The sequence below is a fragment of the Gorilla gorilla genome, chromosome 1, assembly GCF_029281585.2.
Source record: "Gorilla gorilla gorilla isolate KB3781 chromosome 1, NHGRI_mGorGor1-v2.1_pri, whole genome shotgun sequence".
NCBI lineage: Eukaryota > Metazoa > Chordata > Mammalia > Primates > Hominidae > Gorilla > Gorilla gorilla.
Genome location: NC_073224.2, coordinates 177,171,524 through 177,197,708, shown reverse-complemented (window position 1 = coordinate 177,197,708; position 26,185 = coordinate 177,171,524). Strand labels below are relative to the sequence as shown.

General features: G+C 35.8%; 1 protein-coding gene across 2 annotated transcripts in view; it reads left to right on the top strand.

The window, feature by feature from the left end:
* The window catches only part of ATG4C (autophagy related 4C cysteine peptidase), an 81,856-nt gene that overhangs the window by 3,646 nt on the left and 52,025 nt on the right, over nt 1–26,185 (top strand). For both annotated transcript variants that reach the window (XM_019019202.2, XM_019019194.4), the window contains exons 2-3: nt 16,764–16,907; nt 18,221–18,304. In XM_019019202.2, the coding sequence (XP_018874747.1) occupies nt 16,832–16,907; nt 18,221–18,304 (160 nt within the window). In that variant the 5' untranslated portion in view covers nt 16,764–16,831. The remainder of the gene's footprint in view (nt 1–16,763; nt 16,908–18,220; nt 18,305–26,185) is intronic.

The following is a 26,185-nucleotide window of genomic DNA, read 5'->3' as shown; positions in this document are numbered from 1 at the left end:
TTTTGGACAAGGTGGTGGTGGTAAGATGGATTCCAGAGGTGTTCAGGAGGTGGAACTAGGTGATGGATTAGATATGGAAGGTGAGGGAGAGGAAGATATCGTGGGCTAATCTTAGGTTTTTGGCTTATATAACCGGAAGGATTGTTGCACCCTTCACCGAGGTAGAGAACATTGAAAGAGGACCAGGTTTGGGAAACATGTGTTTATTAGTATTTTTTGTTGTGGTAGCAGTGTTTAAGGTTAATTTCTTAGTTATTTTTACCCTTTTGTGTCATTGTTGTAGTTTTGTATATTTGAGTAATACTATGCCTAAAATAGGTTTTTTTGGTATCATTTTTTCTTGATTGAGCAGGGGTGGGGTTCTACATGAAAGCATCTGGAAATATGTTGGTCTCTGTTTTGAATCTATCTGTAATATATTAAACCATGTATATGAATAGGTAACTGAATAATGCAGTTACATGCCATCTTTATTTTCACTTGAGATTTGGTAGTAAACTGGCATCTGGTTAAATTCTAACTTCATTCATTTGGTACATACATAAATATACATGCATTAGGGAAAAATACATACTTTTGATTTTTCTCTGAAATGCTTCATTCATGTAATTTTTGATAGATATTGAACCCAAACAGTAGTGATTTATAGTTTATTGTTTAAATTTTACATTTCTTAGTAAAGTGGTAGAGTGTATAGAGCAAAGAGACTTTGGTGTCAGACTGCCTGGATTCATGGTCTCTATTTGCTGTATACTAGCAGTATGACCTTGAAGAAGTTATACAGCTTTTCCAAGCCTTTTTTTTTTTAATTTATAAGATGAGGGTAATAATAGTGCCAGCCTTATAGAATTGTTATGAGAATTAAATGAAATGATATATATACATAGGTTAATAAAATACTTGGTACAGATTTTAAGTGTTTATTATCATTATTATTATAGTGATACTGGGTTCAAGATCATCTTGACTCCTGTGACACCATTTTAATTTTAGGATACCTTGTAACTAATAAAACTCAATTTGAGAAAAAAAATTTATTTGGTATTTAGATTTGGAGAAAATATATAAAATAGTTTTGCTTATTCACTATTGTCCCAGATACACCAGCACATAACATCTTTCACAGAGTTCTGAGATTATGTGTAGTTTACAGCTGTGATAGAAAACTTATGGTGATTAGTTTGTGATTACTTATTGTTTGTTAGGATTATTACCTTTATTTTTAGCCAAACCTTTTCGAAGTTTGAACTTGCTTTTAGCTCTTATTGAATAGGGTGAAGAGTAGTTAGGCTTTATGAAGTCTGATCAGCTGCTCTAAAATCAACCTAACTTCTACTTTTTCCCTTATTTTTTTCTTTTTACTTTCAAACCTGTAAAAACATTGAAATGGTAGTATGACAAATACCTGTATATCCTTTTACCTAGATTCACTAGTTGTTAACATAGTGCCTCTTTTGCTCTCATTCCTTGCTGTTAGACAAGTGCTGTTTCTCTCTCTATAAATACACACAGACACACACACACACACCCCTTTTTTTCTTGCTGAACTATTTGAAAGTAAGGTGGCAACATGACACTTTACCCCCAAGTAATTCATCATGCATCTCCTAAGAACTAGCACATTCTCTTACATAACTATAATGCCATTAGCATATCCAAATAATTTAACCTTGATATGATAATATTGTTTAATATGCAGTCCATATTCAACAATTAGATTTTTCCAAATATCCCAGTAATGTCATTATACCATTACAAAAATACCGAATCCAATTAAAGACATTAATTGTATTTAGTACTTATATGTCTGTTTTATCTAGAACAGTCTTTATCATTTCTTTCTTTTTTTGTCTTCAGGTAGAATGCCTCACAAAATTGATTTGTCTGATTTTTTCCTCACAATTAGTTTCAGATTGAAGAGTTGTGGGTTTTTCTTTTTTTTTCTTTTTTCTTTTTTTTTTACTATTACATGGGTGATGTTTTGAACTTTCCATTTAATCGTATTAGGATTAACATGATCGTTTATTCCATTATTGGTGATTAAGTTTGATCACTTAGTTTAGCCAGATTTTTATATTCCGAAAGTATGTTTTCCCTTTTGTATTTAGTAATCTGTAGGGGTGATAAATTGAGGTCATGTGGATATTCTGTTTTGCAGGTTTTGTTTTCCTATCCAGTGATTTTAGTAGCCATTGATAAAAGCACTGGTGGTTGCCAAATAGTGATTTCCCACTTCTGTCATTCCTACATATATTTGCTGGCTCTCTTCTCTAAATAAGAGCTTTCTCTTCTTTTTTATTTTAGTATCACTATGTACCCAAGTATCCTTTTTTTCAAAATCTATGCAGTGCGTTATAATTTGCTACCATTATTCCTTTTGGTGATTAAATTATCTCAAATCTGGTCAGTAGTAGATCCTTCAAGCTGGTTCCCATGAACTTTGGATATGTCCACATTGGTGTTTGACAACTTTCTTACTCATATTTGCACAATAAGATGTTCCAGCCTCGCCTTGTAAATTTCCTGCTCAATACATGGAATCAGCCATTTTACCACAGAGTCCTGGTTTATTTTAGTGGAAAATGATCCTTAGAAACCAAGATCTGGGCCGGGCGTGGTGGCTCACGCCTGTAATCCCAGCACTTTGGGAGGCCGAGGCGGGTGGATCATGAGGTCAGGAGATCGAGACCATCCTGGCTAACACGGTGAAACCCCATCTCTACTAAAAAATAAAAAAACAAATGAGCCAGGCGTGGTGGTGGGCGCCTGTAGTCCCAGTTACTAGGGAGGCTGAGGCAGGAGAATGGCGTAAACCCGGGAGGCGGAGCTTGCAGTGATCCGAGTTTGCGCCACTGCACTCCAGCCTGGGCGACAGAGTGAGACTCCGTCTCAAAAAAAAAGAAATAAAAGAAACCAAGATCTGGGTATTCAATATGCTCTTTGCTACTGGGGTGTCATTGGTTCTAGATCCTTTAAATGGACACACATATACACTTTTTTTTTTTTTTTTTTTTTTTGAGACAGTGTCTTGCTCTTGTTGCCCAGGCTGGAGTGCAATGGCGGATCTTGGCTCACCGCAACCTCTGCCTCCCGGGTTCAAGCGATTCTCCTGCCTCAGCCTCCCGAGTAGCTGGGATCACAGATATGTGCCACCACACCCAGCTAGTTTTGTATTTTTAGTAGAGACAGAGTTTCTCCATGTTGGTCAGGCTGGTCTCGAACTCCGGACCTCCGGTAATCCGCCCGCCTCGGCCTCCCAACGTGCTGGGATTACAGGCGTGAGCCACTGTACCCGGCCAACATATACATTTTTTAAGAAATCATGAGTTCATAGGATACCTTCAATTCAAATTCAACACTGCAGAGTTCTCATCACTTCCTTCCAATTCCTGTTTATATCTCTGTTTTCCCAAAGAGAGAATTCTGATTCTCAATTATATCACTATTTTTACTCATCTAACCTATCCTACAACACACATAAAACAGTTTTGGAATTACTAGACTGACTGATACTGCTTCCAGCAACAGATTTACCAAGTAAAGATTTCTTTGCCATTTTATGTTCTTAGAATATATCCCACTAGAGGTATATATAATCAAAATAGGTGTTCAAAGTTATTTGAATTATTTTTTCTGTGTGATTATGTTATGAATGTAAAATATAGTTAGGTTCCTACTAAATTACTTTTTAATATACTCTTTGTAAAATCAGTTATCTGTAAAACTACTAAAGTGACATAATTTAAAACTTTGTAATATATAGTTATAGAGAACTCTAGAACAGTTATATCAGCTGGAGAATATTCAGTTTTAAGACTTGTAAGGCTCTAAACTTGTAGCTCTATTTTTTCAGTTATAATGATATTTAAAATTAGGAGTGCAAGAAAAGTGACATCAAGTGATTCCATTTGTAAACCAAAACAATTGTGTTTGTGAACATTTTAAACAATGCTCTTCTTTTAACTGATGATACAATTCAAGCATTAATCTTTAACAATAGACATAATTGTTGGGGGTACTTTAACTAATTCCCAAGTAATAGGTCTAATGTTTTCCTGTATTTATAACCAGAATGGAAAGATTTATGTTTTTTGTTAAGTCCTTCTTTGTATTTGAAGAATACTTGTTGTGACTGTATTTTACCCTGTGATATTATTCATGTGTGAATATTCTCATTGGAAAGGGGGAAAATATGTCTCTTAATAGTTATGATACTTTATATCTCTATTGTGAGATATAACCACATTCAGCCTTATGGTTAGTTATAACCATTTTGCTTATTAGAATGTAAGATTAATGAGGGCAGATACTGGGTTTCATGGCTCATTGTATCTCCCTCAGTGCCTTGTAGGAGTAACCACTCAAATACTTGATGAATAAACGTGATATTTTGTGTTTAAATTACATGTAGTACTAGCTTCAGTAATATGGATGCACCTTTTTCTTGGCAAGAGTAACTAATATAATGGGTCTTGGAAATGGTCTTATCCATTGTCGTAGTCTGTCTTTCATTGCTTATAACAGAATAACTGAAACTGGGTAATTTATGTAAAAAAGGAATTTATTCCTTATAGTTAACGAAAGCTGAAAAGTCCAAGGTTGAGGAGCTGCATTTGGTGAGGGCCTTCTTGCTGGTGGGGATTCTGCAGAGTCCTGAGGTGGTGCGGGGCATCACATGGTGAAGGAGCTAAACACACTAGCTCCAGTCTCACTTTCTCTTCTTGTAAAGCCACCAGTCCCACTCCTCTGCTAACCTGTTAATCCATTAATCCATGAGTGAATTAATTTATTTATGAGGGCAGAACCTCAGTTACCCAGTCATCTCTTAAAGGCACCATGATAACATTCATATTTACTTATTACATACCTCAAAATCACTGTATCTTAAACTGAATTTCTTATCTTCACCTTAGTCTTTTCTACTTGGGTTCCCTGTTTCAGCTAATGGAACCATTATGCTCCTAGACATTAGACCTGAAATCTCATAGTCACTTTAGTCTCCTCTCTGGTATGTGGGCATATACACATCCATATATTTGTATGATGTTGCTAGGTCTACCATGTCAACTTGCTACTTTTATCTACTCTTTTCTTTTTTTTTAAGATGGAGTCTTGCTTTGTCGCTTAGGCTGTTGTACAGTGGCACAATCTCGGCTCACTGCAACCTCTGCCTCCGGGGTTCAAGCAGTTCTCTGCCTCAGCCTCCTGAGTAGTTGGGATTACAGGCACCCACCACCATGCCCGGCTAATTTTTGTATTTTTAGTAGAGACAGGGTTTCACCAACTTGGCCAGGATGGTCTTGAACTCCTGACCTCGTGATCCACCCGCCTCGGCCTCCCAAAGTGCTGGGATTACAGGTGTGAGCCACCACGCCCGGCCTTATCTACTCATTCCTAATCCTTTCACCAGTACCCTGATTGAGGTTCTCATTACCACTCATAGACAGTCTTCTGATCAGTTGAAGGAATTGGGACATTTAATGTAGAAAAGAGAAGATTGGGGGATAGGGAGGTTAGGAGGTATGTCTTTAAATATCAGATGGGCTCTCCAATGGAAAGATTAGTTTCAGAGGTTACAACCAGGACCAGTTAGTGAAAATAATGTATAGACAGAAACTTGGTTCCACATAATATCATTTTAGCAAATCTAGTTGTTTAAAATTAGCAGGTATCATGTAGTTACTATGGATACTCTAAAACAGTTATGGATGCTCTGGAACAGATATGAAAATACACAGTTTAAAACATTATCAGGCTTTTACATTTATAGCATATTTTGAGTTTAGTACAATATTCATTTAGTACTGACCTCCCTTTTCTAGAAGTAAGTGTTCAGTCAGAGGCTGAGGGACTGCAGTTGGCAAGGATGTTTTAAAGGAGATCTTTTTACTGTATAGGTGGTTGAATCCAAGTAGTAGCTGGTTATTAGTGAGTCTGAACCAGAGAGCAGATCACAGCTCTCAGGGTGGTAGTGATTTTTTTTTTTTTTTTTTTTTTTGGAAACGGAGTCCTGCTCAGTCGCCCAGGCTGGAGTGCAGTGGCGCGATGTCGGCTCACTGCAAGCTGCACGTCCCGGGTTCACGCCATTCTCCTGCCTTAACCTCCCGAGTAGCTGGGACTACAGGCGCCTGCCACCACGCCCGGCTAATTTTTTGTATTTTTAGTAGAGACGGGGTTTCACCGTGTTAGCCAGGATGGTCTCGATCTCCTGACCTCATGATTCGCCCGCCTCGGCCTCCCAAAGTGCTGGGACTACGGGCGTGAGCCACTGCGCCTGGCCATGATTTTTTAAATTCTTTAAATTTACACATTTCACTACTCCTCTCCACCCAAGTACTATTGATTAGGAAAGATTAATGATAGCTTGTATTGTGTGAGACAATGGTCAAGAACTACTGTTAATATTAATACTTACTAGTGCCAGGCACAGTGGCTCATGCCTATAGTCCTAGAACTTTGGGAGGCTGAGGCGGGCGGATCACTTGAGGTCAGGAGTTTGAGATCAGCTTGGGCCATATGGCAAAACCCCATCTCTACGAAGAATAGAAAAAAGTAGCCCGGTGTGGTTGTGCCTGCCTGTAGTCCCAACTACTAGGGAACTGAGGTGGGAGGATTACTTGAGCCTGGGAGATCAAGGCATTTGGCACTGCACTCCAGCCTGGGCAACAGAGTAAGACCTTGTCTCAAAAAAAAAAAAAAAAAAAACAACAACCAAAAAAACAAACAAAAAACCAACACACACACACAACACCAAAAAACAAAAAAAGTATTAGTTATTAGATGCTTTGTAAATTCTCTTTCAGTCCTGAGATTCTTACATCCTTCATTTCTTGTAGGGGTTAATTATATTTTGTTGATTAAATGATTTGACTCTTTACCTCTTATGTAAAGATAGCAGTCTATATAAGACTCTATAAGTCGCTATATAAGTCTCTATATTAACTTACGGTGTTACCTCTTATGTAAAGACTACTATCTCTATATAAGAGGTTAACACCGTGAGTTAATATTAAGAGCTTGGAAAGTTGCGTTTTGAAGTATGGAGGCTCCAAGTATTCATAGTTACCTTCGACTTATCAGAGGTTCTAAGAACCTGACATAATTAAAATGTATTTATCAAACAACTGTGTGGTAAATATTATGTTCTTCTTAGAGATAAGATCAAGGCTTAAGGCTATCTTAAAACAGCCTAGGTGTCATTAATAATTCTTATTTTGGTCTTCAAGTACATGATTGAGGTCATTTAAACTCCTTAACATCTTATTTAGGTTGGTTATGATGATTACTTTGCACAGTCTGTGAACATGTAATATGCAGTGCTGCAGAAGTGGAGGTTTTTGCCACAAGCCAGGTGTGAGGAACTTGGCAGAAGTCATGTGTGACCATAAATGTGTGTCTGCTTAATACTTAGTTTCTTTCATGTGTATTTCACTCGTTAGATTTAAGAGAAGAATGCATTGGTATTTTATGTAAGTCATCATTATAAAGTAGCTGTGCATTGATTCAGTGTTTTTTATTGGAGGATGTGATCCTGAGGAGTCCTAAGAATGTTTGTAAGATTTTTCTTGAGGCAAAACTATCTTATTAGTCTCTCTGCTATCAGCCCTTTATTCTTTTCAAAGCCATTTTCTGAACCTGCATGTCCTGCCTTTATTGTGTTGCTGTTCCTTTTTTCAGTCTTTTTGTCATTATCTCTTACTGCCATCTACCTTGCCTACCTTGCCTTAGCTCTGAAGGGGACACTGCACTTAAATATTACTATTGCTCTCCCCTTCATATTTGCCACTTTTTAAAAAGATAAGGAAAAGAATTTACGAACTGACCATTTATAGAGTACAAGTTCAGTGCATGAAGATAGAAGATTGGCAGGTATCAGTGAAGAGAAGGAATAGAAATGGACACAATAATTGATGTTTCTGTAAACAAAGAGGAGGGAGAGAAGAAATGAGAGCGGAGATGATAGCCCATTGTATTAGAGACCTTCAAGATCAGATAAGGGATTGATATTTCTTACTAAAAATGCAAGCAGGTAGAAAAGGTTACATATAATAGATAAAAAACTTAGAGTAGACTTCACAGTTCATTTTATTTGATGATATAGCTAAAAGCACATCAAAAATTCTAAATCAATATCTATATTTCATCTAGCAGCAGAATACTATTTGAGGAAGATGCCTGAGCATTCGCAAATTCCAGAGGTCTGCGGTGTTTTTACCCATTGCACTGTGTGACTGAGATGTATTCCATAGACTTAATCCCTAAAGTTCTGCCAGGAGCATGTACTTGGCCTTAAATCCTCAGTGGATAAAGTAGTCTACTTATTGCTAGATGGGAGAGGCTGATTACCTTCACCTGCCCTTCTTGTACATTGATTTGAGTACTCTTTACATTTATCAGTTTACAATTTTTTGACTATCTTAATGCATGGTTATTGGTTAGAAAAGTGACTCTCTAAAAATGACATCTGGGTCTCAATCAATAATTTTCATATCAGATGTTGTAGCTCTGCTCTCCAAAAGAATTCTGCTTAGTCTTCACTGTGCTTTTTGTATCATTAACAGTAAAGTTAGGAATAAACTTCATCTGTTAGCTTTACCTTTGTTTACTGAGATAGGATAAAATAGTTTTCTTCTCTTTAATACTATTAGCATCTGATTAAAATGGATTTGTTAGAATGTTAACAATGCACAGAAATATGAAGATGGCAGGTGATAAGGTTGTTGTAGTATGTGTTAGTAAAGAACATCTGCTTGAAAAAAGATTTAGTAATTTTTCTAAGTCGGGGATGGTGATGGGTGCCCGTAGTCCCAGCTACTTGGAAGGCTGAGGCAGGAGGATTGCTTGAATGCAGGAGTTTAAGTCTGCAGTGAACTATGATTGTGCCACTGCACAGTCCATCCTAGGCAACAGAGGGAGACCCCTTTTTACTTAAAAAAAAAAAAAAAAGAAGAGAAGATTTAATAATTTCTCATAGTTTTTAAAGAAGTAATTCATAAGCACCTTCTAAAAATAGTTTGGAAATTGTGAAGTATATTATTTTGATACTTTCCAGACTGAGAATCTAATGACACCACATAGAATAAACAAGAATTTTGGCATATCAGTTAATCACTGGGGCAGTGAAACCAGGCATTTTAACTGCTACGGGGATTGAAATATACTGACAGAGAAGACATCCTATTACAAAATTCCTAATTTTATAATTATGGCTAAATTATTACTTTTCTTTATGCTTTGTAGTCAAATGCATTTTAATTTTTTTTTTTTTTAACAAAAGCAGGCAAGCGGTTTCCTCATTTGTGTGGGTTTTTTTTTTTTTTTTGCTCATTTGTAGTTAAACTAAAAGTACTGTTTGTCTTGCTTTCCTTGGCTTATCTGACACAAATATAAATAAAATATTTTAGTAGAACAAAGCATTAATTTATTTTTCTCTTTCCAAATGTTACCCCATTTATTTTAAGGAGAAAAAAATTATGAATTAACAAGGAATAATCCTCCAAGTTACTTTATTTAGCTAGAGTTGCCATGGGGAATTAAATTGAGGAAGTTAAATGTTCACATGACTAAATAGCTGAATCTGATGTCTTTAATAACCACAAGAATAAGGTTCTTTATCTTAAAAAGGGGAAAAAAAAAGTCTCAGCATTTTAACTTTATCAGCTGTTTAGGAATTTTGTAATAGGATGTCTTCTCTGTCAATGTTCTAGTCCAGCAGTTTCAGTTGTATTGTTAGAATTTAATATAACCTGGTTATATTTGTAATTTAGTGTATTCAGTTTTTTATTTGAGCAGTTTACTTTTGAATAATATTGATGTTTTTTAAAAGATGCTCAATGTGAACAATTTAAATAATAAAGAGAAATACAAAGAGGAAAGTCAAAGTAGAGGTTCATTTCTTAGATGCCAACATTATGGGCTGGGCACAGTGGCTCACACCTGTAATCCCAGCATTTTGGGAGGCCAATGCGGGCGAATCACCTGAGGTCAGGAGTTTGAGACCAGCCTGGCCAACATGGTGAAACCCCGTCTCTACTAAAAATACAAAAATTAGCTGGGCATGGTGGCACATGCCTGAAATCCCAGCTACTCCTGAGGCTGACGCAGGAGAATTGCTTGAAACTGGGAGGTGGAGGTTGCGGTGAGCTGAGATCGCACCATTGCACTCTGGCCTGGGCAACAGAGCAAGACTCTGTCTCGGGGAAAAAGAAAAAAAGAGAAACTAACATTATGAGCTTCTAGACATTGTTTTATGTATATATGTACATGTGTGGGCATATGTATATACATATATGATATGTATCGACATGCATAAGTTATATTTATGCTGTTCCCCTTTTTTTCTCACTCAATGCCCTCGATATCTTTTTATAGTGATATAGATCTATATAATTATAATATGTATATGCCATAATTTAGTCATCAGCAGATGATTTTATGTCTGTTAGTGCTGGCTGTGCTATTCTCTTCCATCAAAGAGAATAATTTGAGAAATAATTATGTTATTGTTTATGAGTTAATAATTTGAGAAATAGTTATGTTATTGTTAATTATGCTTGTTTTTTCAGGATTGGCAGTTTGATCTCTTGTGATGAAAAAAATTCATTTAATGTACATTTCTTAGGTCTAGTAAGGTTGAAAATATTTTGTATGTTTATGGCCTCTTTTTCCAATTGCCTTTTTTTCTGTTTAGGTTTTTCCTTATTGATTTATAAGACCTTTTTGTATATTAAGGACATTAACTCTTTATATATGTAATTGGTAATTGGTACTGAACTTTTTCCTTATTGTTGGATTGTAACAACCTTATACTGTTTTTCTTCTTTCTCTACAAAGTTTTCATTTTTATTTAATTACATTTTCCTGTCTGATTTCTGGTTTTGTATATACCATGCTTAGAAAAACCTTTTCTTTTTTTTTGAGATAGAATCTTGCTCTGTTGTCCAGGCTGGAGTGAAGCAGCACAATCTCAGCTCACTGCAACCTCCACCTCCTGGGTTGAAGCAATTCTTCTGCCACAGTCTCCCAAGTAGCTGAGATTACAGGCGCGTGCCACCACACCTGGCTAATTTTTTTGTATTTTTAGTAGAGACGAGGTTTCACCATGTTGGCCAGGCAGGTCTTGAACTCCTGACCTCAGGTGATCCACCCACTTTGGCCTCCCAAAGTGTGGGGATTACAGGCATGAGCCCACCGTGCCCAGCCAGAAAGGCCTTTTCTACCCCAAGATTTAAAAAATAATTTAAATCTGTGTTTCCTTGGAGTATGTGCACATATGTGTTTGCATTTGTATTTAAATATTTGATTCATCTAGAATTCATCATTTATTGAGGTAGTCATCTAGCTTTATTTTAAAAACTGTCTAGCTTATTGTTTTAGCATTATTTATTAAATTAGCCATCTTTTCTCACTCGTGTAGTTATTTTTCATATTAGGTACTAAATTCTTAAATACGCTTGGGTTTATATTTGTGCTCTCCATTATGTTTTATTCAGTGTTATCCTGTGCTAATAAGAAAAATAAATTTAAATAGTACTAAACTTTACTGTAGTTTTATAGTGTGTTTTAATATGTGGTAAGGCAACTCTCCTCTTCAATCAGAATTTTTGGTTATCCTTTATAAAGTATCTCAATTTGTAATACTTTCCAACATGGCTCAAGGGATCATCTTTCAAAATAATCTCTGATTTCTCCAAAGTTAAGATTTTTAGAAACAGCCATTTTAAAATTTGTTTTTTTTTTTGGAGACAGAGTCTTGCTCTGTTGCCCAGGCTGGAGTGCAGTGGCACAGTCTTGGCTCACTGCAAGCTCTGCCTCGCAGGTTCGAGTGATTCTCCTGCCTCAGCCTCCTGAGTAGCTGGGATTACAGGCGTGCACCACCATGCCTGGCTAATTTTTATATTTTTAGTAGAGATGGGGTTTCACCATGTTGGTCAGGCTGGTCTCGAACCCCTGACCTCGTGATCCACCCACCTTGGCCTCCTAAAGTGCTGGGATTATAGGTGTGAGCCACCGCCCCTGGCTATTTATTTATTTTTGAGACAGTATCTTGTTCTGTCGTCCAGGTTGGAGTGCAGTAGCACAATCATCGCTTACTGCAGCCCTGACTTCCTCAGCTCAAGTGATCCCCCAACCTCACCGGTAGCTGGGACTGTAGGCACACGCCACCATGTCTGGATGATTTTTAATTTTATAGGGAGAAAAACTCACCATGTTGTCCAGGCTGGTCTTGAAAACTTGGCTCCAGCATTTCTCCCCTTCAGCCTCCCAAAGTGTGGGGATTGCAGGTGTGAGCCACCACACCAGGCTCCATTTAAATTTTTGTTACAGAAATAAAGTGGGTTTCAGTCTTTACAGAAAAATGGAATTTAATTTTAGTCATATGAAAAGTAACTATGCTGAATTATTTATTAAACTAGCAACAACTCATCTTTAGTTTAACCTTATGATAATAATTTTATCATTCTCAACTACTCTATGTAACAATGATAATAAAAGTATTTTCATAGAATAGTTAAGGATGTGTCCCAAAGGCATTTCAATTGTTTCAAGTTTGGGGGTAAAGTTACTCTGAGTAAATAGTGTAGCTACATAGCAGGAGTTTTGACCAAAAATAATGAAATAACAACTCAACAATTTATTCCACTCTAAGTGCCTTTGAGGTTAGAATATTTGTTTCATTAATTTCTGTATCTATCATAGCATCTTAATTTTTAATTTTAATTTTTGTGGGTACATAGTAGGTGTATATGTTTATGGGGTACATGAGATGTTTTGATATAGACATGAAATGTGTCATACTTACATCATGAAAAATGGGGTATCCATTCCCTCAAGCATATATCTTTTGTATTACAAACAATCCAGTTATGCTCTTTTAGTTATTTTTAAATGTTCAATTAAATTATTATTGACTATAATCCCCCGTTGTGCTATCAAATACTAGGTCATATTCATTCTTTCTATTTTTTTTTTTTTGTACCCATTAACCATTCCCACCTCTCCCCAACCTTCTCATTACCCTTCCTAGCCTCTGGTAACCATCCTACTCTCTGCCTCCATGGATTTGTCACAGCATCTTATCTTGCTTATGTATTTACTTAGGCGTCATTATCTAAGATACAGACTTCCCCATATAACATGTCTAATTGCTCACTGTCTTCATTTTTTCCCCATCCAGATTAAGGCATCTTGGTTTTCACACTTGCTGAGGACTGTCCAGAGTATTCTGGATGGCTGGTGATGAGAACTGTCTGAACCAAAAAGTCTTCCCTGTGGCCTTCTTTCTTTCAGACTTAGAAAGAAGATACCTGCATGCACATACTCTCATTAAAAAATTTTGGATCTAGAAGACCAAGCTTGGTGGCTTTTTAAAAATAATTTTTTTTAATTCTAAAAATAATAAATGTTTTTGTATAAGATTTGGAAAATGTGGGCAACTGTGGTATAAAAATAACCACAGAGAAACTACTTTTAACATTTTGCTGTACTTCTTTCTTACTTTCTAACTCCCTTCATTCCCCCTTCACTGTCCCTGCGCTTGCCTGTGTCATATGACACATAAGTTTCAGATTCTGCATAGTGTTTCCCCATTTTAGGAGACATTTTTAATGGATGCATAATCCATCATGTGGATGCACTATATATAATTCACACATTTTATAAACTCTTTTCCTTTTCTTGCTTTTCCAGATTTTGCTAAATTATGTATGCAGTTTTCTTGAGGAAAATTCTTCTTTCCTTTTCTTTATTCTAGTGTCAGTTAAAAAAAATTCTAATTCTGGTGAGAGTGCTGCTAGTGATATACCTATATTTCATATCAGTTCACTGATTCCTTTAATAAATATTTTTGAGAACCAATTCTGTGCCAGGCAGAATTTAAGAACAGTCAGTTACAGTATAGTGCAATGAATGTGGTGATACAGGAAAACGTAGGATCCTATGAGAACTAAGAGGAGGATACCTATCTTAGTTTAAAGTTTAGAGAGGGCAGTCAGGAAATCTTACCAGAGGAAGTGAAACCAAAGCTGGGTTTCAGGGACTCTATGATAGTAAGGTCATCATACAGTGAGGGTGAGCAGTAAGGCACTTGAGTTAGAGGGAACAGATGCAAAGGCATGAGGTACCAGATAACATACCAAGTTCAGGAAGCTTAGATATTAATATTAAATGTGGTTTCAGCATATGCTGCATGTGAAGTAGTAAAAAAGGAAGCTGAGTAAGTAGGCAGAGGTTATTTCATGAAGGGCCTTAAATATCATCCTTAAGTACCAGGAACTATGCCAAGTGCTAGGGGTATAAACAAAAAAAACAGAGTCCTTGAGGAATGTGTTTATAGCTTTCATTCTCATTTATACGTCAGCAGTTCTCAAATTAATATGCCTAGCCCAGACCTCTCCTTTGAGCTCCAGATCTATATATCCAACTGCCTAGTTGATTGACATCCCGAGAATATATCTAGAGTGTAAATTCCAAGAGAACAGGTATTTCATTGCCTTTGTTCTAAGCTGTACTTTCAGTGCCTAGGACAGTGCCTGGCAATAATTTATCTAATGATTAAAGAAAAGAATGGCAGGGCGTGGTGGCTCACGCCTGTAATCCCAGCACTTTGGGAGGCCAAGGTGGGTGGATCACGAGGTCAGGAGTTCAAGACCAGCCTGCTGGGAGGCGGAGATTGCAGTGAGCCGAGATGTTGCCACTGTACTCCAGCCTGGGAGACAGAGCGAGACTCCATTTAAAAAAAAAATAAAAAAGAAGGCCTGCGCGGTGGCTCACGCCTGTAATCCCGGCACTTTGGGAGGCCGAGACGGGCGGATCACGAGGTCAGGAGATGGAGACCATCCTGGCTAACACGGTGAAAACCCGTCTCTACTAAAAGTACAAAAAATTAGCCGGATGTGGTGGCAGGCGCCTGGAGTCCCAGTTACTCGGGAGGCTGAGGCAGGAGAATGGCATGAACCGGGGAGGCGGAGCTTGCAGTGAGCCGAGATTGCGCCACTGCACTCCAACTTGGGGGACAGAGCAAGACTCCGTCTCCAAAAAAAAAAAAAAAAAGAAAAAAGAAAAGAACTACTCTCCGCTTGTGTTTCTCAGAGACATCTTAAATACCACATATCTCAAATCAAATTCATAATCTTCTCCCTCTAACCTCTCCCTCTCCTGATGTTTCCTATCTCAGTGATTGGCACCATCTGTTTAGTTTCACAGACCAAAGCCTGGGTATATCTTTGGCATATCCCTGTTCTTTACCTTCCATATCCATTGTATCACCAAGACTTACTGAATTTTCTGCATGTTTCCTCAGATGTCCATTTCTCCATCTTCACTGCTCCAGTCCAAGCTATCATCTCCTAGTCCTGTATAATACAGGTTGAGCATCCTTAATCCGAAAATCAGAAATCTGAAATTTTCCAGGATCTGTAACCTCTTGAGTGCCAACATGATGCTCAAAGGAAATGCTCATTGGAGCATTTTGGATTTTGGATTTTCGGATTAAGGATCCTCAACTAGTAAGTATACATAATGCAAATATTAAAAAAAAAAAAAAAAGAAATCCAAACACTTCCAGTCCCAAGCATTTTGGATAAGGGATACTCAACCTGTAGTGGTAAACTCATTATCTACTCTTGTTCCTTTCCATGTTCTTCTCCATGCTGCTATTGAAGTAAAACAAACAAACCTACTGAACCTGGTTATGATATTCCTGTTTGAAACAAATTGCTCTTAGGATAAAGAACAAAATTTTTAACCTGGTCTACAAGGCCCTTTGTGCTTTGGCATCTATATAACCCTATAGCCTCATCTCATGCCACTTTTTTAGACTTTTCTGTTTTCTAGTCACATTGACTTTTTCAGTTCTTCCAATAGACCATGCTTTCTCCTGGCTCAGAACTATGATGTATAATTGGTAACTTTTAATACATATTATAAAATGGAATGTCTATTGTTAGAGAAATGAATGTATCAATATTTTTGAGTAGATATTTCTAATCCTAAAAGGGTAATGTTCTGTGCAGCATTCTTTTCTTGAAAAGTAAACTGTCTGTGAATTATTGCAAATAAGCACAAGCATTTTCAGTTATAATTTGTTCCTTTTGAGATTATATCACACATCTCAATTTTCCCTAAAGTCAGTAATAAAACAAACACTTATGAGCTACATTTATTCTATTTTAAAGTAAGACAACATTTTCCGTTATAAATTTAAGCCGTTCTGTTTGTTTAAGTGCTGCAGTATGGAGATAGGAAGGAAACATAGGAAATGTCTTATTTAAAAAACAAAACAAAATAATTAGACTTTATGTGATGTGAAAGTAGTGACTAATCAATATAAGTGGAAGCTTCCATTCTGAAGATAGTCAAGATTTTTTATAAGATTTCAAATCACCTTCTCTAATTACAGATAAAACAAATCTTGGATATTCTCACTTGCGCCAATGCACCAGAGCAGAGCTGTGTTACTAAATTGATTTATTGTACTCAATTGTGAGCAGTTGGGGGAGATTATTGCTTGGTTTTGCATGATAGGTTTATTGTTGTATATTTGTTAGTAAAGGTTTTTTGTAATTAAAATATAGAATATCTTATTCTATAAGATTTCTGTTTGTAAAATGAGAAATTGGTTTTCTGTTTATTTCTGAGTATAAAAAGAGAAATTGTTTTGCTCATTTGCAGTTCAAACTGTATTTAATCACTTAACTTTAACAGGTATTGCTCCATGTAACCATATATGTAGTAATTACTGATTTTTTCCTTAATTTTTAAAGTCAGTATAAAAGATTGAACTCTACAGAAGAATGCAATCAAGTGATGGCTTTTCCTTTAGAATTTGAATATGGAGGCTACAGGAACAGATGAAGTTGACAAGCTCAAAACCAAATTTATATCTGCTTGGAACAACATGAAATATAGTAGGTATCATGTTTTAAAAATTGTATAAATCCAAAGAAATATTTGGCAATATTTATCATTTTCCCCCTTAAGTCACTGACAATTTCTTGAGAATAAATGGCATACTTTACTTTGAATGAAATATTTCTATAAGGAATGTAGTTAAAAATATCTCCTGAAGAAAGAGCCAAGTATCATCATAAACATTGCCTAGAAACTCAAGCATACGATGTGGTCTCCTTTTTTCTTTCTTTTTTTTTTTTTGAGACTTAGTCTCGCTCTGTCACACAGGCTGGAGTGTAGTGGTGCAATCTCAGCTCACTGCAACCTCTGCCTCCCAGGTTCAAGTGATTCTGCTGCCTCAGCCTCCTGAGTAGCTGGGACTACAGGTGCGCACTACCACACCCGGCTAATTTTTTTTTTGTATTTTTAGTAGAGATTGGGTTTCACCATGTTGGTCAGGCTGGTCTTGAACTCTTGACCTTGTGATCCGCCCACCTTGGCCTCCCAAAGTGCTGGGATTATAGGCGTGAGCCACTGGGCCTGGCCTTTTTTCTTTTTTTTTTTAAGTTGCTAGAGTATATTAATATCCTCATGTCTTACATAATTTTTTTTTTTTAAGCGTTCTAAAGCATATAGAATTTATTCAGGTGATGATAATACCTTGGCTTTTCAGATACAATTTCAGGCAGCCTCATCTCTGCGCCAGGAAATAAGCAAAATAGGCCTCTTCCCACACAAAATAGACTGTAAAGTTCGTGCACTGATACCTCTGATTTTTCTCCTAGATATTATTTTTAACCTAGTTACTTTTGATTTGCAAACAAATCTAATAAGGAGTATATGGCTATTTTTGAAGCCCACCTAAGATGGAGAAGTACTTGGGCAGAACCAGCTTCAACAGGAAAAAAGCTCATATTCATAAAATAAGTGTGAAAACAGAATTCAGTAAAACCCCTTGATAATGCAAATTCAGGAAAAACACAATTGGCAGTTTAAATTATGTACCATAAGAACATTGTGAGAACTTGATAAAGACCGTTATGAGCTATCTGAAAATAAATTAAAATTAAAATTTTTTCTTTCTTATGTCCTTTAATTGGATAGTTTTTAAAGTGTGTTTAAAATTCTTAACTTTATTTGAAACTAGCATAAATTGCCTTTATTTCCAGTTCATTGTTCAAATATTGTATTTTGCAACTGTTGCCAAAAATGCACATCCATAAATAATAATTGATGGTTTGAAATTAAATAAAAGAAAATGCTGCTAGACTTTTAGTGTGAAATCTTTTAATTACAAAACGTTTTCTTTTCTTTTCTTTTTTTTTGCTAGGTTGGGTGTTGAAAACAAAGACGTATTTTAGTAGAAATTCTCCTGTATTATTGCTTGGAAAATGTTACCATTTTAAATATGAAGGTAAGTACAAAATTTGTAAAGCATTTAAAAATTTTTGTAGAAATCGTCATGTAACTTTTTATTATTTTACTTCTAGATTAATCTACTTTTGCAGTATTTCTTTTAAGTATTTGTATTTCTTATAGCTCATAATATATTACTGTGTTGTTTGGGTTTCTTGTTAACTAGTTGAGGATAAGGACCTTGTCATCTTTTGTTATATCCCCATAATTTTGGACTTATAGTATGAGTACTAGGTAAATATTATTTGAATTGATATGTTAATATTCTTTGTCACATTCTCTGATAATTAAAAGTATCACCTTAGTTAATCTAAAAATGATAATTTTTTTAATTCTTAAGGATGTTTCAGTATCTGAAATTGACTTTACTTGATGGTTTTGAATTTCTACGTATATTAATTCTTTCAAAAATTTTCTTATATTTTCTTTTAATAATTCATGTCACTCATTGGGTGCCAGGCACCATGCTGGGCTCTTTAGGAGATATCTTTAATTCTCACAAGAAACCTACAAGGTAGATTCAGGTATTCTCATCTTGTGAATGTGAAGGCAGGAAATTTGAGAAGTTAAATAATTTGTCCAAAGTCACATGGGTATTAAATGGCAGAGCTGAAATTTAAACCAAGACTATGTCTCTAATACTGGCATTCTTTTAAATATACATCCTTGCTTGGTTTTGTGTTTTGTGTGTGAGAAAGAGAGAGAGTGAATATGTGTTATAGTATGTTGTTATCACGGCTTTTCATTTTTGGTTGACCTATTTTGGTATATCATTTATTAGCAATTTTCTAAAACCTTGTAAATGGCTTGTAGTAAAAACAGCTGACATTTATTGAGCGTTTATAATGTGCCAAGCGGTATTCTAAATAATTTACATGTATTAATTCATTGAGTCCTTACAACAGTCTTGAAGGATAAGTAGGAATTTGATAAAGAAGGAATGCATTTTAGGTAAATAGAATGGCATGATGAAGGCAATAGCAGTGAGTTAATAAAGGGCATATTTAGGAGACAGAGAGATGTCCAGTTTAGCTATGACAGGAGATAATTCTGAAAAGGACCAAATTACAGAGGAAGATCTTGAGTGCTGTGCTAAAGGGTTAGGTCATTTTTTTTTTTTGGGCAGAGGACAACCACAGCAATACGTATGGTTGAGAGTATGGATTTATATCTATATGTCTGATACATATAAGCATTTTAAGTGATATTATTTATGATTTCAAAAATTAAAAATTTATTAGAATTATTAGGATAGCATTATATATATATTTTTTGGAAGAAATACTTTGAAAAATCAAGCGATGAAAAGTAAATGATAAAGAAGCTATGAATGAGGGAAATAGACTTCTTTTCTGGAGTAGGATTGGGGATATAGGAAAGGAGAAAGGTGAGGAGGGGATAAGAAAAGAGAGAGAGCCAGAAAGGCAGCCGGAGGCTGTATGTCCATTGAGAGGTTTCTTTGTTATTGTCCCTGATCTTCAGTAAAGTCAGTTAAGCTCATGAAATACTTGATGTAAGAGGAATTTTTCTGGAAAAAGGTGAAATTTGGCATCTGGGATGAAAAAAACAACACATTATCATCGCAAGAGCTAGAAGCACATAGGATCATGAAACCTTAAGCTGTGAAGAATTAGCAGAAACCTTAGGGCTAGCTTTGCCTTCTACATGTCATATCATTTTTGGTTCAAACAACTTTACTAAGTTTTCAGAGAGGTAGGCGATGGGGTACCCAGCTGGCTTCTTAATTACAATGATTATTTTTGAGCAATGAAATGAAAAATTTCATTTAATTATTTTTAGTAATCATTTGTTGAAAACATGCTGGCTAGGACATTGATCATGCCCAGAAGGAGCACATCAAAATCATAACTGAATATATGCTTGTGAAATCATAGGAATTATATATATTAGTTTCTGCCCCCTGTTCCTGACTCAGAGCTCCTAAAACTCTTATAATATCCTGAGTAGTAGGGGTGCTAGGAACGTCTTTTGTTCTTGTGTTTGGTCTTTGATCCCAGTTCCTAACACAGTTGGTAAAACTCTTAACAATTTGCTGAGTGATGGGGGTGATGGGAGTGTCTCATATGGAGCTCCTAAATCCCTTGGAATTTCCTGGGTGATTAGAATGCATCTTTTGTTCTAATGAGGTGACTCTGCGGGTTTCTGGATGGCATCTTGTCACCAGAAAGACCAAGCCAAGATTAGAATGGAACTTTCAGCCCCATTCCCAATCCTCTGGGCAAGGGAAGAGGAGATTGAGTTGATAATTTATCATGCCTATATGATGAAGCCTCCATAAGAATCCCTGAAATACGGGATATGGAGAGCTTCTGGATTGGTGAACACATCCACCTCCTGGGAGGGTAACGCACTCCTTCAACTCCTAACAACTTCATGGGAGCAGAAGCTCCTGTGCTTGGGACCCTTCTAGACCTTTCTCTGTGTACCTTTTCATCTGTATTCTTTATGATATCCTTTATAATAAATGGCGAAATATAACCAAGTGTTTCCTTGAGTTCTGTGAGTCATCACAGCAAATTACCAAACCTGAGGAGGGGATTGTGGGAACCACTGATTTGTAGCCAAGTTGGACGGAAGTATGGGTAATCTGGAACCTACTTCTGATGATTGGCATCTGAAGTGGAGATTGATCTTATGGGACAGTCCTTACCCTGTGGGGTCTGTGCTAACTTCAGGTAGTTAGTTAATAATTGAAGTATAGGATTCCCGGTTGGTGTCTGGAGAGTTGGAAAATCAGTTGGTGTGGGAAAAACCTTCACACATTTGGTGTCAGTAGTGAAGTGTTGAATGTAGACTAAAAGGAAGCGTTTTTCCACTTCATGCTTTGGAAAGATAACTGATGGTAATGTAAAAGAATTGAAAGTCAGTAGACAGGACATGATGCCTTTGATACAGGGCAGTGGATCTGGAAAAGAGAGGATGGATTTGAGATATTTTAAGGTAGGATCAACAGCATCTGGCAGATGATTGGATTTGGGGTCTTCAGAGACAGAGAGGAAACAAAGATTTAAATATCTCCATCTTGGATGATAGTGTTGGTAACCAAAAGTGGTACACTAGAGGAAGCCTGAATTTTAGGGGAAAGATAATTTAAATTCGGGTGTGTGTTATTTGAGGTAGGCTGTGTGGAAGTGAAGGACAGACATACCGATTTTTTTTTTTCCAGCAAGGTGGGCAAGGTGGCATTTAAGGCCAATAGATAAGATCACATTGATGGAAAGTATAGGTGGAAAATATCTATCTTTAAGGATATACTGAAGAAGAAGGATCAGTGAATTAAACTGAGAAAGGAAAGGCAATATATAGCACAAAATTCATAATAGTATACCTGTAGAAACCAAAGGAAAGACATTTGCAGGAAAAGGGGGTTGTACAAAGTGTATAAATGCTTAAAAGAGATAGAGCAGGAAATAGCCTGAGTAGAGGGTGTAGGGTCTGGCAATGAGAAATTACTGATGACTTTTGAGAGAGCATTTTTACTAGAGTGGTACGAATAGAAAAGTAAAAGCAGTCATATTAACAGCAGCTAGTCTACATTTACTGACGCTGTGATATGTGCTAGTTGCTGTGGCTACATGATATGTGCTAAAACTAAATTGCATTGTTTTATAGAATGAATGGTTATGATATTGGAGTAGAGAAAAACTTATTTTTTAGATTCTGAGGCAGTGTCTTGCTCTGTTGCCCAGGCTGGAGTGCAACAGTGTCACAATCACGGCTCACTGCAGCCTTGACCTCCCTGGGCTCAAATGATCTTCCCATCTCAGCCTCCCAAGTAGCTGGGACCACAGGTGTGTGCCACCATGCCCAGTTAATTTTTTATTTTTATTTTTTGTAGAGACAGGGTCTCCCTATGTTGTCCAGGGTTGTCTCGAACTCCTTGGCTCAAATGGTCCTCCTGTCTTGGCCTCCCAAAGGGCTAGGATTACGAGCTTGAGCCACCATGCCAGCCAAGAAGAACTTGTATAAACTATAAAACACGGTCTATAAAAGGGAAATATTAATCAGTTTGACCAGATAAAATTAAAAATATCCACATATTTATACAAATATGTATAAATATACATATATAATAAATATATGTACATTATAGTAAATGTATATGTTTATATACATATGTGTATATATACACACGTATATTTAAAAATATGTATATGTATACACATGTATATATAAATACATATAGACATATATAGTGTATATAATATATAATAGTCTACAATTATAATTATATAATTATAATGTATAATTATATATCACTTAATATAATGTATAATATTTAATAATATATAATATACTAATATAATTTATATAATATATAATTATAAACATAATTGTTTATAATTATATATTTTATATATAATGTATCTATATATACATATATGTATATATATGTGCATGTGTGAAGATGTATCAGGAAAGATTAATCTCCAAAATAATAACCACAAATGAATATGCAATGAATATGAAAAACTTGAACAACCCAAGAAAAATGAGCCAAGATTGTGAAGAGGTGCTGTTTAATTAGAAACTTGAATGGCCAAATACAAGAAAATGCATATCCTGGTAATAAAGGGAATGCAAAATAAAATGAGATACCATTCTTACTTATCAGATATAATATACACAAATTTGAAGGTTCGATGATATCAAGTGTTAGCAAGGGTATGAAGAAATAGGAACTGAAACACTGTTGGTGGGAGGGTAAATTGGTCTAACCCGTTTGTGAGAAATTTGAGAGTACCTAGAAAAATAGAGAATATGTTTAACTTACGACCCAACATTTCTAAGACGCTTAAGTATTTAGAGAAGTTCTCCATATGTGTGGAACACATGTACAATAATTTTATTGTAGCTTTAATAAAAAGTTGGAAACAAGTATTCACAAGAAGAGGATTAGATGAATAAAGTTATTCATTCATTCCACAATTATTTATTGAGAGGTTACTATGTGCCAGGCACTGGGGTTACTGCTGAAAGTATGAAACATACAGTCTTTACTCTCAAGAAACTTACAGTCCCACAGATGAGAGACATTAAATAATTAGAAAAATATTCACTTTGGTGAATTTCTAGTTCTTAACACGTGTCTAGAGGTTACTGCTCTGCCTTGGTCAAGACTTTCTTTGTTGCCTCAACAGAAATATAATATTCTCTTCACCTCATTTGAGATATTTTAATGCTAACATTTTCTTTTTGTCATTACAGACTTACGGCTTTTCACATTTACTGTATGTTGGTTGATCTCAACCAATTATCTTTTGATGCTCAAATTGTCGTGACATTGGCCAGTGGAAGGTCCTTTGAGATTTGCTTCTGTATCTTTCAACAAAACCACATAAATCTTACGAAACATTTTGTTTTCTTCCAAACTACACGTTCAGACCCACTTTGTATTTTTCAGCATCAGATAGGAAGCTAGCAATTTCCCATTGAGTCCTTGTTTTTTTTTTTTTTCTTTAGAAGAAAAAGTGTTAGAGACCATAATCTGAGTGCAAAGGTGCTTTGTGGGGATGATATTGACCCAGGCCATTTCAGTGGACAAGCTAGAACAGATACATGTTTTCAGTGTTTTTCTTATAAAGGCATGAATTCAAATTAATATTTGAAATCTATTTCTAACTGGATCATATTCCTACTTAAATTCTTGATTCTTTAATATCTCATTTTCTATCATAGAGAAATTTTTTAATAGTTACTTTTGTTTTGCTAAGGATTTTAGTGAAATTACTTTAGCTGGAGTCACTCATCTCTCATTTTCTGTGGCATTTATCTGATGGATAGTTTCGTTCATTTGTTTCAGTTCCCTTTCTATTTGAAGGCATTGACATTCTGATATCTCACAAGTCTAAGTGCTTAGAAGGTAGCAGCTTTCAGCCACAGTGATTTTATATCACTACTACCCTCCAAGTCATCTACAATGAATTTATTCATAAGAATTTAATACAAGATTCTTAAACTTGATTCTGTCTCTATTATTTAATTTCTAGTAATATTAGAACATGGTTGCAAAAATTAGATTATTTTAACAATGCTGAATCTGTCCTGATTTATCAAGCTTTTAAACTTATCTTCCTACCTTTCTGAGCTACAAACTTATTTCCTTGTATTATGCAGTTTTTCCTTCTCATTATATCATGCTGTGCACTGTTATGTCGAGGTATATAGTATATAAATCCAAATGGCCCTCCTAGTAGTATCTAGACCGAATACCAAAAGTAAAAAAAATTTCTTACAATTTGTCTGTGAGCTGTCTATAAAGAAAACAATTAAGAATTTATTTTATTTTTAATAAGCCTCATCTTTCCACAGATTGCATGCTATCACCTGGCTAGCATTTTTTCAGGGTTTCTCTTAGATGACCAGGACATGATGGGCCTAAGAGCCATTAATTAAAAATTAGAATTTAGGGTTATCTCTGATATACCCGTTGTATCTCAGGGACCAAAATGATTTAACATCTATCATTGTGGATTTGTCTGTTTCTTCCTGAAGTTCTATCAGTTTTTGCTTCCTTTATAGTAGTTCCTACTTAACGTCATAGATAGGTTCTTGGAAACTGCAACTTTAAGTGAAACGATGTACAGCGGGTCCTCAACATCCTTTTGTTCAACTTCATTTCATTATAACAATGATGAGAAAAAATTGATTTTATTGTACATCATTTTGCTTAAAGTCACAGTTTCTGGGAACCTATTGACAACATTAAGTGAGGACTAACTGTATTTTGAAGCTCTGTTGTTAGGTACATAAACATTTAGAATTATTATTGTTTCTTAATGAATTGACTCCTTAGTAGTTATGAATGACCTTCTTTATTCTTGGTGACATTCTTTGGTCTGAAGTCGATTTTGTCTGATATTAATATAGCCACTTCACAGACAACACAAGAAAAAAAGAAAATTTCAGGCCAATATCCCTGATCAACATCGATGCTAAAATCCTTAATAAAATACTGGCAAACCAAATCCAGCAGCACATCAAAAAGCTTATGCACCACGATCACGTCGGCTTCATCCCTAGGATGCAAGGCTGGTTCAACATATGCAAATCAATAAATGTAATCCATCACGTAAACAGAACTAATGACAAAAACCACATGATTATCTCAATAGATGCAGAAAAGGCCTTCGATAAAATTCAAAACTGCTTCATGGTAAAATCTCTCAATAAACTAGGTATTGATGGAATGTATCTCAAAATAATAAGAGCTATTTATGACAAACCCATATTTTGCCCATACTGAATGGGCAAAAGCTGGAAGCATTCCCTTTGAAAACTGGCACAAGACAAGGATGCCCTATCTCACCACTCCTCCTCAACGTAGTATTGGAGGTTCTGGCCAGGGAAATCAGGCAAGAGAAAGCAATGAAGTGTATTCAAATAGGAAGAGAGGAAGTCAAATTATCTCTTTTTGCAGATGACATGATTGTATATTTAGAAAACCCTGTTGTCTCAGCCCAAAATCTCCTTATGCTGATAAGCAATTTCAGCAAAGTCTCAGGATACAAAATCAATGTGCAAAAATCACAAGCATTCTTACACACCAACAACAGACAAACAGAGAGCCAAATCATGAGTGAACTCCCATTCACAATTGCTTCAAAGAGAATAAAATACTTAGGAATCCAACTTACAAGGGATGTGAAGGACCTCGTCAAGGAGAACTACAAACCACTGCTCAAGGGAATAAAAGAGGACACAAACAAATGGAAAAACATTCCATGCTCATGGATAGGAAGAATCAATATCATGAAAATGGCCATACTGCCCAAAGTAATTTATAGATTCAATGCTATCCCCATCAAGCTACCATTCACTTTCTTCACAGATTTGGAAAAAACTACCTTAAAGTTCA